Source organism: Prunus avium, chromosome 1, assembly GCF_965620075.1.
Source record: "Prunus avium chromosome 1, drPruAviu1.hap1.1, whole genome shotgun sequence".
Classification (NCBI taxonomy): domain Eukaryota; kingdom Viridiplantae; phylum Streptophyta; class Magnoliopsida; order Rosales; family Rosaceae; genus Prunus; species Prunus avium.
In genome coordinates, this window is record NC_142284.1 from 13077540 (window position 1) to 13091326 (window position 13787).

A 13787-nucleotide genomic window follows, 5' to 3' on the forward strand; every position below is an offset into this window, starting at 1 on the left:
GAATTAGATTCCGGATTCCTAATGAAATTGTTTACTAAACCATATCGATTGAGGGAAGTTAGATTTCGAATTCCTATTGAAATTATTTACTAAAATATATGGAATTGGGGTATGAGTGGTACTAATTCCTAAAATGTCCTCATTTTTGGGTTAAAGTAGATGGCATATTTGGAATTTTAAAAATTGTATGAGGATATAAAGGGTAAAAAAGATGAATGCCTAATGGGTGAATTCTCCAAATAGATGATGACAACAATGGGAGTGGCATGGGCATCCCACAACAATGGGAGTGGCTGGTAGTGCTGCTCAAGCATCATATGGTGTGAACCCATATCAGTCTGGCCAAATGATGGTGCTCTCTCCCACTGGATCAGTTGGATTGATGCAATCTCCTACTCAGCCGGCAGGTCCTCCAGCCTCTTCTCAGCTTGCACAACACCAACTAGCTTATCAGCACATCCACCAGCAACAACAACAGCAACTACAGCAACAACTCCAAAGTTTTTGGGCAGAACAGTATCAAGAAATTGAGGCGGTTATGGATTTCAAGAACCATAGTTTGCCATTGGCCAGGATTAAAAAGATTATGAAGGCTGATGAGGATGTGAGGATGATCTCAGCCGAAGCTCCAGTCATATTTGCCAGGGCCTGTGAGATGTTCATTCTAGAGTTGACACTGCGGTCTTGGAATCACACAGAGGAGAACAAAAGAAGAACACTGCAAAAGAATGACATTGCCGCAGCAATTACACGGACTGATATATTCAATTTTCTGGTTGATATCGTCCCGAGAGAGGATTTGAAAGATGAGGTACTTGCGTCTATCCCAAGAGGTGGGAATCTTCCAATTGAAGTTCGACTGATGGTGTGCCTTACTATTACATGCCTGCTCAGCATGCTCCACAGGTTGGTGCTCCGGGTTTGATAGTGGGAAAGCCTGTAATGGATCAAACTCTTTATGGCCAACAGACGCATCCCTACATTGCTTAGCCGACATGGCCACAGCAACAGCAGCCGCACAAAGATTCTTGAGTGAAAGTGTTGATGGAGTAAAAAATCATTGTTTGTAATTGAAGGTGTACAATTTGAAGTGGTTATCTTGGATACAGTTACACACTTTGCTTGTCATTAAAGTTACAAAGTACTTGTTATTGCTACATGAAAAGATTATATGCATGGCGTATGGTACTGTAGAAAATTTAAATTTGTTGGCACCAAAACTGAACAGATAGAGATGAGTGCAACTTACAAGTGATATGGACGATTGAGAGATCGATTGAGCATTTGATGCAGATTCTTCCTGTCCTCATATGCTGATCCTGAATGGGAGGAAAACGAGACTCGTGAGGTCTACGGAACCGGTGTGGAACCAGCCTAAGACCCTTCGATGCTAGAGTAAGTTTGTTTTCTAAGAGCTTTCGCTGTTAACAATATGTTAGTATATAAGTCAAGCAAAAAAAGTCTTACCCCTGTATTGTAGTGAAAGGGCCTATTTATAGAGGGGATTTTGTGTAGGCCCCACTTAATTTTCAATTCCTTGATGTGAAGTAAACGCATGAATTCTCCATAGGCGGAATTCAATTCCTGATGGGAAATTCCAATTACTGATTAGTAAATATGCCATCAAAGCATCTCTCTTGACAAAAACACGTCATCTTTAATATATATATATATATATATATATATGACTCCATCTTCTATGCTTGTACCTATTCGTTCGTCTAAAATAGGGTAACCATCTTCATTAGTTTTAAAGGCATGGATTATTCTTAACTTGGCATCTTCTGTGAGATGTTTATATTTTCTATGCTGGTTTCTTCAATGGTGGAACATTATTGGTCCCTGTTGGGAAATCCTTCCAGAAGCCCTTCGTCCCACATTCAATTATTTCACCCAGAAGCATCAATTAACTAAGCAAGAAAAGTTCTTCCCACATAATTCTTCAAATTTTAATTTATGTTAATTCAATTATTTTCATTAATTTGTATTCTCATTTTAATTAAATTTAGTGCTCTCATAATTTTTTATTTGTACAATTTATTCACCTACGTTAATTTTCTTTTAAGTTTATGATTAATTTATTAATTTCAATTTACATTTATTCATTAATTTATTTTATTCATTATTTCTCTATTTTTTATTTTTTAGTTGCCCAAGTCATCTTCCAAGTCAACTATTTCTAAGTCAGTTAAGTTAATACAAAGTAAAAATAAGCAAATTAATTTTTTTTAAGAAGAAATTAAGTTTAAAAGAGTAGAGCAACAGTTAGTCGACAAGCTGTTCCAAGTATATATATATATATATATATAATGCATTTGGTTAATTCAAAATACCAGCAAATGCATTTTGTTAATTTAAACATTAAGAATTGAAATTATTAATTAAATGAGGATAATATGATAAATTCACATTTTTTATATTAAAAAATTAAAATTAAAAACAAAATCAGATAATAGGTCATACTTTTATGGAACATAACTACCCATGTTCTTTTTTCTTAATTCTAAAAATAAAGTTATAAAAAAAAAAAAAAAAACCGTGAGCATGTGTCAAGGGGCTAGTATGAAGTTAATTATTTATCTGCAGGGTAAATTTTAATTTATTATTTATGTGCATCTAATTATGAAGTAAATTATTTATCGACGGCTGTGTCACTTTAATTACTTTCCGCAACTAATAATGCATAACAACTTTAAATTTGTCCAATATAATTTCAAAGTCAACTGAGAGAGAGACATTGTTTTCCAAGCTGATCCCCTGTGTGGATTTGTTTGTACTACAGTTTGGTTCTGAGTCCAGTGGTCGAGTCAAACTATAGTTCAAAAGAAGATTTCCATATTATTCTGTAAATTATTGAACTAGACAATTCGATGTATTATGTTATTAAACTGTCATATTAATCGTTAATAGTCTAATATCATTACGCGTTTATAAAATATCGAACATGAACACACTTTCTTCCAATTAAAGAGATAACACACTTTTTTACAGCTTGTAGTATAAGAATTAAACTACAAATGTAACCAAATAATAGTGACCGTAGTGTGTTTTGGCTCAATTGACCACATAGTATAAGTGTGGTTCCACCCCTATCATACTCAGTAATTGGTCAATGGTCATCATCTAGAATTTGCAAAAAGATGATAGTAGCCAAGTTAGGTAGCAGCATAATGGGAAAGGGAGTTGTAAGAGAAGGCTTGCCCTTAATTACTACATTTGTCAAAGAATTATAGCTTTCCCTTAATAAATTTTCTAACAAATTACTGGGCTGTCTGTTTATTTATGTTTATTTTCTAACAAAGATTATAGCAAAATTTGGAAACCCTAAATCACAGTATGTATTTATATTTTCCTGTTTCCTAATCTCATTGGGAGAACGAATATTTAATTATAATTAATAATAATGTGCTTTTAAAGTTGTTCTTTTTTTATTTTTCTTTTTGTTGGAGAAGTTGGTTGGAGTTTGTATTACTCCAAACAAAATACAATTATTTTTCTCTTATTATGTTTTTTTTTTTCGTGTCAGGTTTCTTTTTCGTCGATCCAACCCAAATGAAAAACTAATGCACGTCTAATTTCACTTTAGTGTTACTACTAAACCAAGTGTTACTATTTCCAGTGACAGGGCTATGCCAAGGCCTGCAGTGGCCATGCCGGCTCTTCACTCAATTCAGACACCAAAATTCCCAAACTTGCCGCCAATTCTGTGCTCGGTTCGGCCATGTAATTGGTGATGTTACACACTAAGCACTTCTTAAATTTTTTCTCCTCCCCCCGCTTTTGCTTTAGGTACATGTTCTCCATCATTGCCTTCCACAAAATCTCAGCTGCTTCCCTAACATCCTCATCTTTTACATATCTTATGATATGATTTGGAAGCAATGCATCTGGCTTTATGATGCTGCCGTCTGCTTTCACCTCCTCCAAATAATTCTTGACCACATAGGGCTCTTGAATGGAATCCATGCGTCTATACTCGGTCAAGGGCTCCAAGAACTCCTGCCTAAGCCGATCCCATTCTTCTGGTTCATCTGATTCTGGCGGGAAAAGCCTTCTTCCAAGGCTTTTAAACAGCAACATGGCGTGGGCGGCGTGGTGTTCTTCAGGGCTCCCAGGAGTGCAACATTATGCAGCCTGGCTAATGAAAGGCAGAGTAGTACCATCTCCTTTATCATCATTTTCGGATTCCAATTCCATCCTTAGCCTGTGCTGCTTCAATTTGTCAATATCAGACTTCAACTGCTCCGCTAAGAGGTCCATAACCCGGTCGAGCAACAACTTATATTGCGGGTCATGGTGGAGCCTGTGTGCCACAGAGTCTTGGGGTGGTTGTGGAGAATCTCAAAAAGGTCCGACAAACAAGCTATCAAGCAGTTGATGGAGCCGCCAAAGGAGGTGATGTTGCATAATAGCGTCTTGGGCTGGTTGTGGTGGAGCCAGAATGCAGCCGCATAGAAGGCTTCCGGAAAATGTTTTATATCCATTTGTTACAGCTACAAAGTGCTGGTTCTTGCTATTAGAAAAAGATTCTGAAAAACTTGTGCGCTTCTGCTACTGTAGATAAATTTTGTGTTTTTCCTTCTCCAGGCTAGTCCAGAAGTCTTCCTTTGATGGTATCCTTTCAGCTCTGTACGCAACAAGGATATTTATCATGGTAGATTTATGCTATTCTTTTGCGTCATATGGCTGTTCATAATAAGAAGTGAAATAAAATATAAGAGAGGTTTCTGGCTTAGAAACATCACTGCCTTAGCAGCATATCTTATAGACTCATGAAACATTCATCCGTATTAGATGTCATAACCCTCCTTTTTGTATACAAGTCAAAAAAGAAACAGGCAACAACAGCACTCTATATACAAGCCAAAAAGTCTGGAAATGTATGATTTAATTTAAAGGAAGAAAATGTGGTTCTTCTGGCAACCGAACTAATCTCTCTGAATGTGTAGATCCAACTCTATCATCTGAAATTCAACAGCATCATCGAACCGGACAAATATCCTCCAAACTGCAATAGAGAAAGTAAAGTCTTACACATAACTCTAAATCCGCACATGAAAATCGTTCTATTTTAGGGGGAACTACCTTCTTCCCAAGTACTCGATGATATCAGTAGTGAGGGTTGCCCTTTTCTTATTCTCAAAAGCAAGGGATGCAGCCTTTCTCATTAAAGCGGACCCAGCAATGCACCCCAACGTTGCGGGGTTTTTGGAACTGTAACAATACAAATTGGGTAAAATCAATTGTAAAAAATGAGGGCTGTAAGGAATCAAAGATATGAACAGATACTAGGAATGTAAAACCTGATACTCGGATCCCCATCTGTCATAGCGTGACGGGCCCAAGATAGAAATACAGCGACACTGGAGTAACCAAACACATCATCAGATTTCTATGTTAAAGTTAGTTATCCATCAGTGCAACAGAACATAACATTCGGTAATATCTCAAAATCTGAGTTTTAGAGGCAGAAGCATCAGCTAGTGTCCATCACCTCGTGACTATGGAATTCACAACAAGGTCACCAGGACTAGTAGTGAAATTTGTAATACTCTAATGGATCTCTCTCACATTCTCATAAGCATATTATGGTATTGGGGTTATGCATTCTTTGGGAAAAATATACTGGAAAAGTAAGGAGAAGATAGCAAATTCAGCACATATTAAACTCGTCAATGTTTGCCATAATGGTTTTTTTATTTATTTATAAAAAATCTCGAAAGTCAGAATGAAAAACTTGCCTTCCAGAAAGTATATCACCCTGCCCACCACATCTTCGAGGAGAACCATAGATGCTCACTGATTTGACTGCAAAAAGAATCTGATGTCAGAGTTCAATAATTCGAGGTTTCCATATCTGGGAATGCAATAGGGATGTTTCCAAAACCTAAAGGAAAGGAAATAAAAAGTCTTGGATTTGGTTTGCAGTATGTCAAAAAACCACAAATCATGTGAGCTATAGAACTTTTAGAAACAAAAAAAAAACAAAAACAAAAAAGAAAGACAAATGGAACCCTTCTCATGGCCCAGTTTCAAGTCAAAAATCATCTTCATGGACACAAAACATAAGGCGCATGCCAAGTTCTCAACTTCATGTCACTTTAATCAAGGTGTTAATGGTTCAATTGTTGTTCTAGTGTGTTACATGAAATGCACTAGCCAACTGGCTAAGTGGCAACCATACCAGCAGTTTCCAATATGCTTATCTACATTTCCCAACTGAGATGCGAAAAAATATATATTCATGGAATATTAACATTATTTAAGCAAAAGCTTCACCATTTACCATCTCAACACACAGTATACTGGCATATATGGTTATATACCTGTCTCCCCATCACTTATGAAGTCAGATTTTCCTTTCCTAAGTATAGTTACACCACCAATCCTGACAGTGAAAGGGTCCACACTTCAATTAGTTCCATAAAACTCAATAATCATTAGATGGAAACATACAAAGACAAATGAAAAAAAAAAACTGTAAATATTTTATAGCATGGGACAAACTACATTATAAAGAAAAAAGCCTTAGTGTGAAGTGGAAATGAGGGAGTTATTCAGAAGCTGATTTAACACACTATTCTGCACAACTTCATCTACTTCCCATTTTGATTTATAAATAATCAGATGGTTTAAGACCCCGAAGGAATGCCAGATCAACCTTTCCTGCCTGTACAGATGCTAAAACACAGACAAACGGTGAATGCAAGCCAACATGATTTTGATACATACAGATTATGACAAGTACGTATTTGTAAAACATCCTTATTAACTTCTGAACAAAATAAGTTCTTAATATTTTATCCTGTGATGTAAGTATAAGATTAAGCAGTTGTCAACCCGCCAACACAATACAAAAAGTCTGTTTACCTTTTTGCAAGAGATAGTAGTTGCTCATGAGCTTCTTCATCATTTACTTCACAACTCAAAACTTTCTGTACAAGGCGCTTGTATTCATTTACATTTGGGGTCAGCACAGCCAAGGGATATCCACTTATGAGATCAAGAGAGTTTGTAACAAGAAAGAGTCCATCCTGGAAAAGATTATGCCATCAGCAAACAAATTCATAGCTACAATTTGCATTGAAAACTACGCATAAGAAAAGAGAATGATTAAATACACCATAAGGATGATAGAGACACTTGTGATTGCATACCCCATCTATGACAATTGGGACATTGGACTGCCTTGCAAGCTTTATGATTTTACTCACACAGTCCTGCATTATGATATTCGATCTTAGAAACATTTTGGATGGGATTTGGTAGAGATTATAACAACAATACCAGTCGTGCATCATACAGAAAATTAAAGTGTTGAAGATATTTAGTACATGTCCTAATCAAACACTAAACTAGCCTAAGACAGCTCCTCAAGTAACTGCACAAACAAAAAGCTAACCAGAAGAAATGGGTCCCTTCCAAGGCCTGGACCAATGACAAGACAATCAAATCTTTCCAACCATTTATCAACTTCAGCAAGAACCTTTCCTGAGATGACACCTTTTTCATCATCCCTAAAAAACATAAAAACAAAAAAATCATTTCACAAAATTAGCAGCTCTTTCAATAATAAAGCTCATATACTGATTGTTATAGACATATGAAATTGTTATGAAAAATAAATCACCTAACACTGTATGATTCTTCTAAAACTGGGTGTACAATCAACTCAGGGCTGTAGCTTTTTATGACTGAAGCTGCATCTTTCGTGCAAAAAACATGGGATAGATCTGCACCCTGAAAGGGGAAGAATATATTTTTGTTCCACCATATTAGCAAGCCAAGCATAACGAAAAACAGAAATCACTTGTTAATCCCATTTCAGTCTAGAATAAGCTACATTCTTGATTGAATCCAGCCAACTTTTTTATTTTCAGTTTTAAATTAAAAAGCAGGACACTAACAATTTTTAATGCTGAGATAGCTGCAAAATATGGAGCACCAGTGTACTCACGACACCCGCCGATAACAGCTATCTTTCCTGAGAAGCATTGAGGGGTAAAGATAAGGTAGATTTAGAAGATAATTGGTAAAACAAATAACATAACCAGTTCAAATAAAAACCAGAAAGCAAGCAAGTCAGTTCCCTAGAATCAACATCAAAACGCTGCAGCATTCCTCAGTTTTCAGTCATTGCCTAGATTATACAGTATCAAGCACAACAATCATCATTGACAAATAAGTATACAAAGTTAAAGAAATGACATTGGTAGCATAGTGTGCACTTACCAGCCTGACCCTTGTGTCTATTGGGATCAAGGGTCGGAGTGATTGCTCTCAGAACGTTCTCAGCATCAGCCTCCAAAGAGGCTCCACTGGTGAATTTTATTCCTTGCATTCCTTTCTGATGGGTGTTAGTGTTCTGATCGCTGTAATCTCCAAGAGACCTTATCAAAAACTGTTGCCTTCTCAACACAGGAGACGAAGCCAACATATAAATTGCACCAAACCCAGAATTTATTCCATGTTTTATTAACATCAATGACCAAGCACCACACTTTGCTACAACTAAAAACCCAAAAAAAGAAAGAAAACTATCATAAGATGAACTTACCCAAAAATTTATCAAATTGGTGAACTATGAAGAGGAAACTGCAGATACATACCGATACAAGAACTGCGAAAATCAACGAAATGCGAAGCCTTTAATGAATCAAGCTAACTCTTTTTTCGCTTTTTTATTTATAAAAGATTTCTGCCAAGTTAACACACTCAAAAACGGTGAAATCGTTCGGCAAAATTGTTGGTTTTTTCGGCTGTGGAAGAAGATAGAGAGCGTACACGTTGGCAAACTTAAGTGGGCCCTACTATGATTTCGTCAAAAAAAAAAAAGTGGGCCCTACTATGACAGTCAAAAGTTTCACTGAAATCAGAGACAGACTCAGGATTTTAAAATAGAGTGGCTAAATTTACCTTTCTCAGTTAACAACAACAAATAGAAGCACAAATTCATCCCATGTAACACACATCGATATAACAATTTTCCTTTCATGAGGGAAAAGCTAGAAAAATCAACAACAATTAGAAATGTATATGTACCTATTAGAGAAGGAGACGATTTGCTTTGACCTTAAAGAATATTGAACTGAATAAAACCCTAGAAATTAAAGAAACATTAGAAAGATATTAAAACCCTATAAATTAAAGAACCCAATATTAACTTACCCGAGTGCTGTAGCTTCTAAAGAATGGCTCAATTGATCCATAAAGGAAAATTCAAGTAACTGTGGAAGAGGATGAAAGGGAGATGAAGAGTTTGCATTGAGGATAATAGGGGGTCGTTTGGCACGGCGGACTATTATGGACTTGATTAAATTCTGGAACTATCTTGGATTAGCTCGGATTGGCCTAAGCTGGATTAAGTACTGATCTACGTTTGATGTTGCATCGGACTAAGAAGCTGGATTGTAAAAATAGTGAAGACCTATATTTGGTGTTGTGTCAGACTAAAAAATAATTCTTATAATATTTAAATTTAATTGGAGTTTTTGACCTAAAAGATAAATAAATGCTACAAAGAAACCCAATTCAAAGATTTATAACAATATTTGGCCAAAAAAAAAAATATATATTCAAAACAATAATTTAAAAAAAAAAAAAAATATTTTTTTTTTCTGTTTTTTTAATGAATAATAAAATTATGATATTTGTTTTTTGGCTTCTCAAGATTAATCTAGTTGGTCGAAACATTGTTAAAGGAGCTTATATTGCTTTTTATTGTTTTTGTTAAAGGAGAAAGTTTGAGTGGGCTGGGCTATTGTTTTTGTTAGAGCACTTCCAACAATGAAACCCTTGCCATGGCAAGGGGGGCTAGGGCAGCTACTATTCACATAAATAGTGACTGTCCTTGCAAAAAACATTGTGTGTTTCCAGCAATTATCATGGCAAATGGCAAATACTATTCATTTATTTATTTATTTTTTTTCACAAATTACCTCAACGCACAGCATACATGTATATATGGTTACATACATTAAAAAATTTCTACCAACACACTAAAGTGAAAACAATGAAATGTTTCGGAAAAATTGTTGATTTTTTGGCTATGGAAGTAGGATTGGCAATGGATCGTGTTGTATCGGGTTCGTATTGTGTCAAGAATGCTCAACCCAAATTCGACCCATTTAATAAACTTGTCATGTCGGATTCAAGTCGTGTTAAACATGTTACCTATTTAACACATAATTAAACATGTCACATGTTTGATAGGAGGTTGAATTCAAATAAAGATGAGATTTAGAATGAGGAGATCAACTTAAGGTAAGGATTTTCATTTGGGTGGGTTGAAATCTACTACCATAGGGTACACAGTGGAATAGAATAGAACATATTTATTATTATTAATAAAATAAAAAATAAAATAGTAAACGTGTCAAGTAGGTCATTTCGCAAGTTGATCCTAAATTCACCCGTTTATTAAATGTGTCATTGCGGGTTGATCCGAATTTGATATGCAATTTTAATCGTGCGGGTTGACTTGCTAATTTTTCGTGCGGGTTTCGAGTCGTTCATCTGGTCGTGTCGGAAATTGCCGCCCCTATGTGGAAGAAGACTGAGCGTACACGTTGGCAAACTTAAGTGGGTCCTACAATGGCTCTCAAAAGTAGAGAGTGAAACGACAGCGTTTTGGTTTTATTTGCTTTCCTGCTTTGTATCTCTAGCAGCTTTTTAGTTTGGGACCTGTGGGAAGTTGAGTTGGGGCTGAAAGAAGAAGTAAGAGAATGAGGGAGAGGACGAAAGTGAATGCGATGAGATCGGGAGTTGTGGTGCTTGGAGCACTGGCATTTGGGTACCTTACGCTACAGCTTGGGTTCAGGCCCTTCCTTGAAAGAGCTCAACTTGCTGTTGATGAGTCTGAGCCGCCATCTTCCTCCTCCTCAGAACAACAACAGCTTAACTCAAGCTCAACCCGCCACTTCTAAATCAACAATACCCACTACCCAAAGCCTCACAACTCTCACTTGTTTCGCAATTTTTGTTTCTTTCCTTTTCTTTTTTTTTCTTTTGTTGGATTGGGAAGTTTTACTGCACTGCGCAACAGGGTTTCTTGCTGACCCAGAGAATTACTTGGGCCATTGGTGCTCTGACAGGTATTGAATTGAACTTGATTTCATTGATTTAATGGTATTTATGATGGATTTGGATTTATGTTTCTGCCCAAATTTAAAATATATTAAGCAGAAAGAAAGAGCAGTTAGCTAAAGGGATGTGCTTTTCAATTGGTTTAATGGGTTCTTCTGAAGTAAATTCTTACATTCATATTTAGATGAGAATTATCAAGATCATCACCCATCTTCTGGTTGTGCTAGAAATTGAGTTTTATCCAGTGAGTGGACTCCCACATGCCCTTTTAAACCTTGATCTCAATTTTTTCCTTGTGGTGTGTAATCATTGGTTAAATTCAATGTAGAGCTATACATTTCAAGGCTTGGTCACATAATGAGCGTATCTGATTCTGAATTGTTTTACTTTGGTTTCTGTTGTTAACAATGGGTTTGTAGTTCCATATGGTTTCCCCCATCCTAGCATGCCCAACAAAACTTGTTTATCAGATGAGTAAACTTCACAGTTCATTATGTGACCACAAAAATTCTTTATGATACATTAGCTATGCATGGCATTTGAATTCCGTGTACATTGAAGAAATATAATGCTCATTTCATATGGGTATGTCGAATGTGGCTTTCATCCCTCACGGTCTCAGCTTACCTCACCTCGTGTGCATTCTTAGTATTTCTACGTATGTATGAATGATATCATTGACATGGTACTTTTTTTATAAATGTTAATGTTTATGGCAATATTTTTCCATTTGCTTCCCAACTATTCTATACTCTCTAAGTCTTTAATTTGGAAAGGACATTGCTCGTATACAATGACTTGGCTGGCGCACTCGGAAAACAACACCTGTGTTCTTTTTCTTTTTGTTCCAAACAACTCTTTATCTCATTTCTTTCCCCCTGGTTTGGTTTTTAACTCAGGTAAAGACTCAAAACAAATCAACGCCTCCTTTTCTTTGTAGCGGTGGAGAGGGTTTGATGTGAAAGAGAAGCAATCAGAGAGGGTAAGGAATGTTATAGCTCAGAGGGCTCAAGCATGTGTCTAGTCAGAGGAAGAAGATTATGCAGAATTTGGTGAATTGGGTTTGATCAAAACTTACAATGTAAAGCAAGGGTCAACACATTCTTTGGTTGCCCTGTTGATGAACACAAGAATTTTTAGCTCCAACTGATGTATGATATCTGTTGATGAACACAATAACTTTTAGTTCGGGATTATTTTTTTAAAATCAAGGGTTGTGGGTAAGTGGATATGCATTGAAGTGGAATACATAAAATGTGTACAATATGGAAGCTGATAGCGGTTTTAGATGGTATTGTTGTGTCGCGTTTTGTTTTGTTTTGGTATTTTTTTGTCAAGGTAATTCATTCCATAAATATGAAAGGGATTACACAGTCAGAAAAAGCAAAATAAAAACCAGCCCAACACTGATAGGTACAAGGTCTCAGCCCAACAGAAATGAAAAACCCTAAAACAAACATCTAGCCCAAAATCCAAACAAAGGAAGAACCCTAGATCTGAGAAGCTACAGCTGCCACTGTCGCCTTGCCGCCGCCGTCGCAAATCCACAACCGCCAGAGATGGGTAACCAGTAACCAGACAAACCATACTGCACTGCATTAGGCTCTACTACAGACTACATCCGTATAGTAAACTTGTTAAAGGAGTTCTATTTTTTTCCAATGCTACTTTTTCTTTCTACTTGATGGTGAATGATGCGTTACATAGATGTCTTTTGGCACAAGAAGATCTGCTACATGATCCGAAGACGTGTTACGTGAAGATGATTTCGGAAATTTTGTTGACAATAGTCTCTCTAATTCGGAAAGGGTAGCAATTTTAGTACTCCTCTTTTAGCCATCTGCCATACAAACAAATATTGTACAATTTCTTCCCGCACAGGTGAGTGCTAAGAACGCAATGCTAAAAGAAGAGCGTTAAAATCACAAACCAATTTCGGATATTGTACAATTTCTTTTCATACAGGTGAGTGCTACATCGATGTTACTACAAAACCAGTGAGTCTGATTGTCGTGCTTGACGCATAAGGGAAATTTAGTAGACAAAACAAACAAATCAGCAAAACCATAAAAATAAAAAAAAATGAAACATGAACATGGCGGGTACGTTAAGCTGTTTGTTTATATTCTACTAATTCATTCTGTCCCCCAGACAAGTGACATGTGATTGAATTTGAACCCCCTAGATATTCCTTCGAATTCCATCCCATGAATGAATCAGAAGAACCATGTTCACGTGTAACTCTTCTTATTTTACTATTTTGCCTTCCATGTGGCATGGTGTTTCCCTTTCACTTGAAGCAATTTCATTAATCTTCTGTTCTGTTAAGAGACTTGAAAGAAAGGGTTGACATATGGGAGAGTCCGTGTAACACATGCATCACTCTTATGTGCAAATCAAGTTTTTAGATCATCATTAAATTTTTTTTTATAAAAAAAATTCCCTAGTGGCAATGCCATTTCAGCTCAAATTCATGACATTTTTCACTAGAATTAGGGAGATTCACTTCCCTTAAAAAACCCTCCTGTTGACATTACAAACTGAGAATTCAAAAGGAGTTTGGATAGTTTGTTGCAATGTTTGTGATTTATTTTTTCTATTTCTACATCTGTTATTGTTGTTTTGTATTTGGGTTGTGTTCTTCCTATCTTTAAATCTTGTATTTTCCCCTTTTCTTAATGAAAAACTTGCCACTTTACAAA

The 13787-nt window shown here is 36.2% G+C and overlaps 1 protein-coding gene, 1 long non-coding RNA gene and 1 pseudogene across 4 annotated transcripts; 2 read left to right on the top strand and 1 right to left on the bottom strand.

Moving 5' to 3' along the window:
• The first annotated feature begins 271 nt into the window (after positions 1-271).
• On the top strand, positions 272-1080 carry LOC110750452 (nuclear transcription factor Y subunit C-3 pseudogene; annotated as a pseudogene).
• A 3607-nt stretch (positions 1081-4687) lies between these two features.
• LOC110750485 (pfkB-like carbohydrate kinase family protein) lies at positions 4688-8762 on the bottom strand. Of its 3 annotated transcripts, none has more exons than XM_021950830.2 (12): positions 8610-8762; positions 8233-8511; positions 7908-7984; positions 7631-7740; positions 7403-7517; positions 7158-7220; positions 6871-7034; positions 6327-6388; positions 5742-5808; positions 5304-5363; positions 5086-5214; positions 4688-5008 (listed from the first exon to the last, which is right to left on the bottom strand). In XM_021950830.2, exons 2-12 carry the CDS (start codon positions 8480-8482, stop codon positions 4981-4983), a joined length of 1125 nt encoding a protein of 374 aa, XP_021806522.2. In that variant the 5' UTR covers positions 8483-8511; positions 8610-8762; the 3' UTR covers positions 4688-4980. The 3 variants fall into 3 exon arrangements, with proteins under 3 accessions (XP_021806522.2, XP_021806524.2, XP_021806523.2); XM_021950832.2 differs by having other exon boundaries at positions 8233-8372; positions 8610-8743; XM_021950831.2 differs by having other exon boundaries at positions 8233-8372; positions 8558-8741.
• Positions 8763-10926: 2164 nt separating this feature from the next.
• On the top strand, positions 10927-12379 carry LOC110750432 (uncharacterized). Its single transcript, XR_002525738.2, has 2 exons — positions 10927-11093; positions 11985-12379. It is a non-coding gene; the product is annotated as an uncharacterized LOC110750432 (long non-coding RNA).
• Positions 12380-13787: the final 1408 nt, after the last annotated feature.

Bases quoted from the DNA above. Each gene is read 5' to 3' on its own strand.
- LOC110750485 (XM_021950830.2), bottom strand. From the start codon at position 8,482: ATGTTAATAAAACATGGAATAAATTCTGGGTTTGGTGCAATTTATATG. The intron at 7,741-7,907 runs GTTAGTGTCCTG...TTCCCCTTTCAG, and splicing joins CTATCTCAGCATTAAAAATT to GGTGCAGATCTATCCCATGT. The intron at 7,221-7,402 runs GTTAGCTTTTTG...ATCATAATGCAG, and splicing joins GAAGGGACCCATTTCTTCTG to GACTGTGTGAGTAAAATCAT.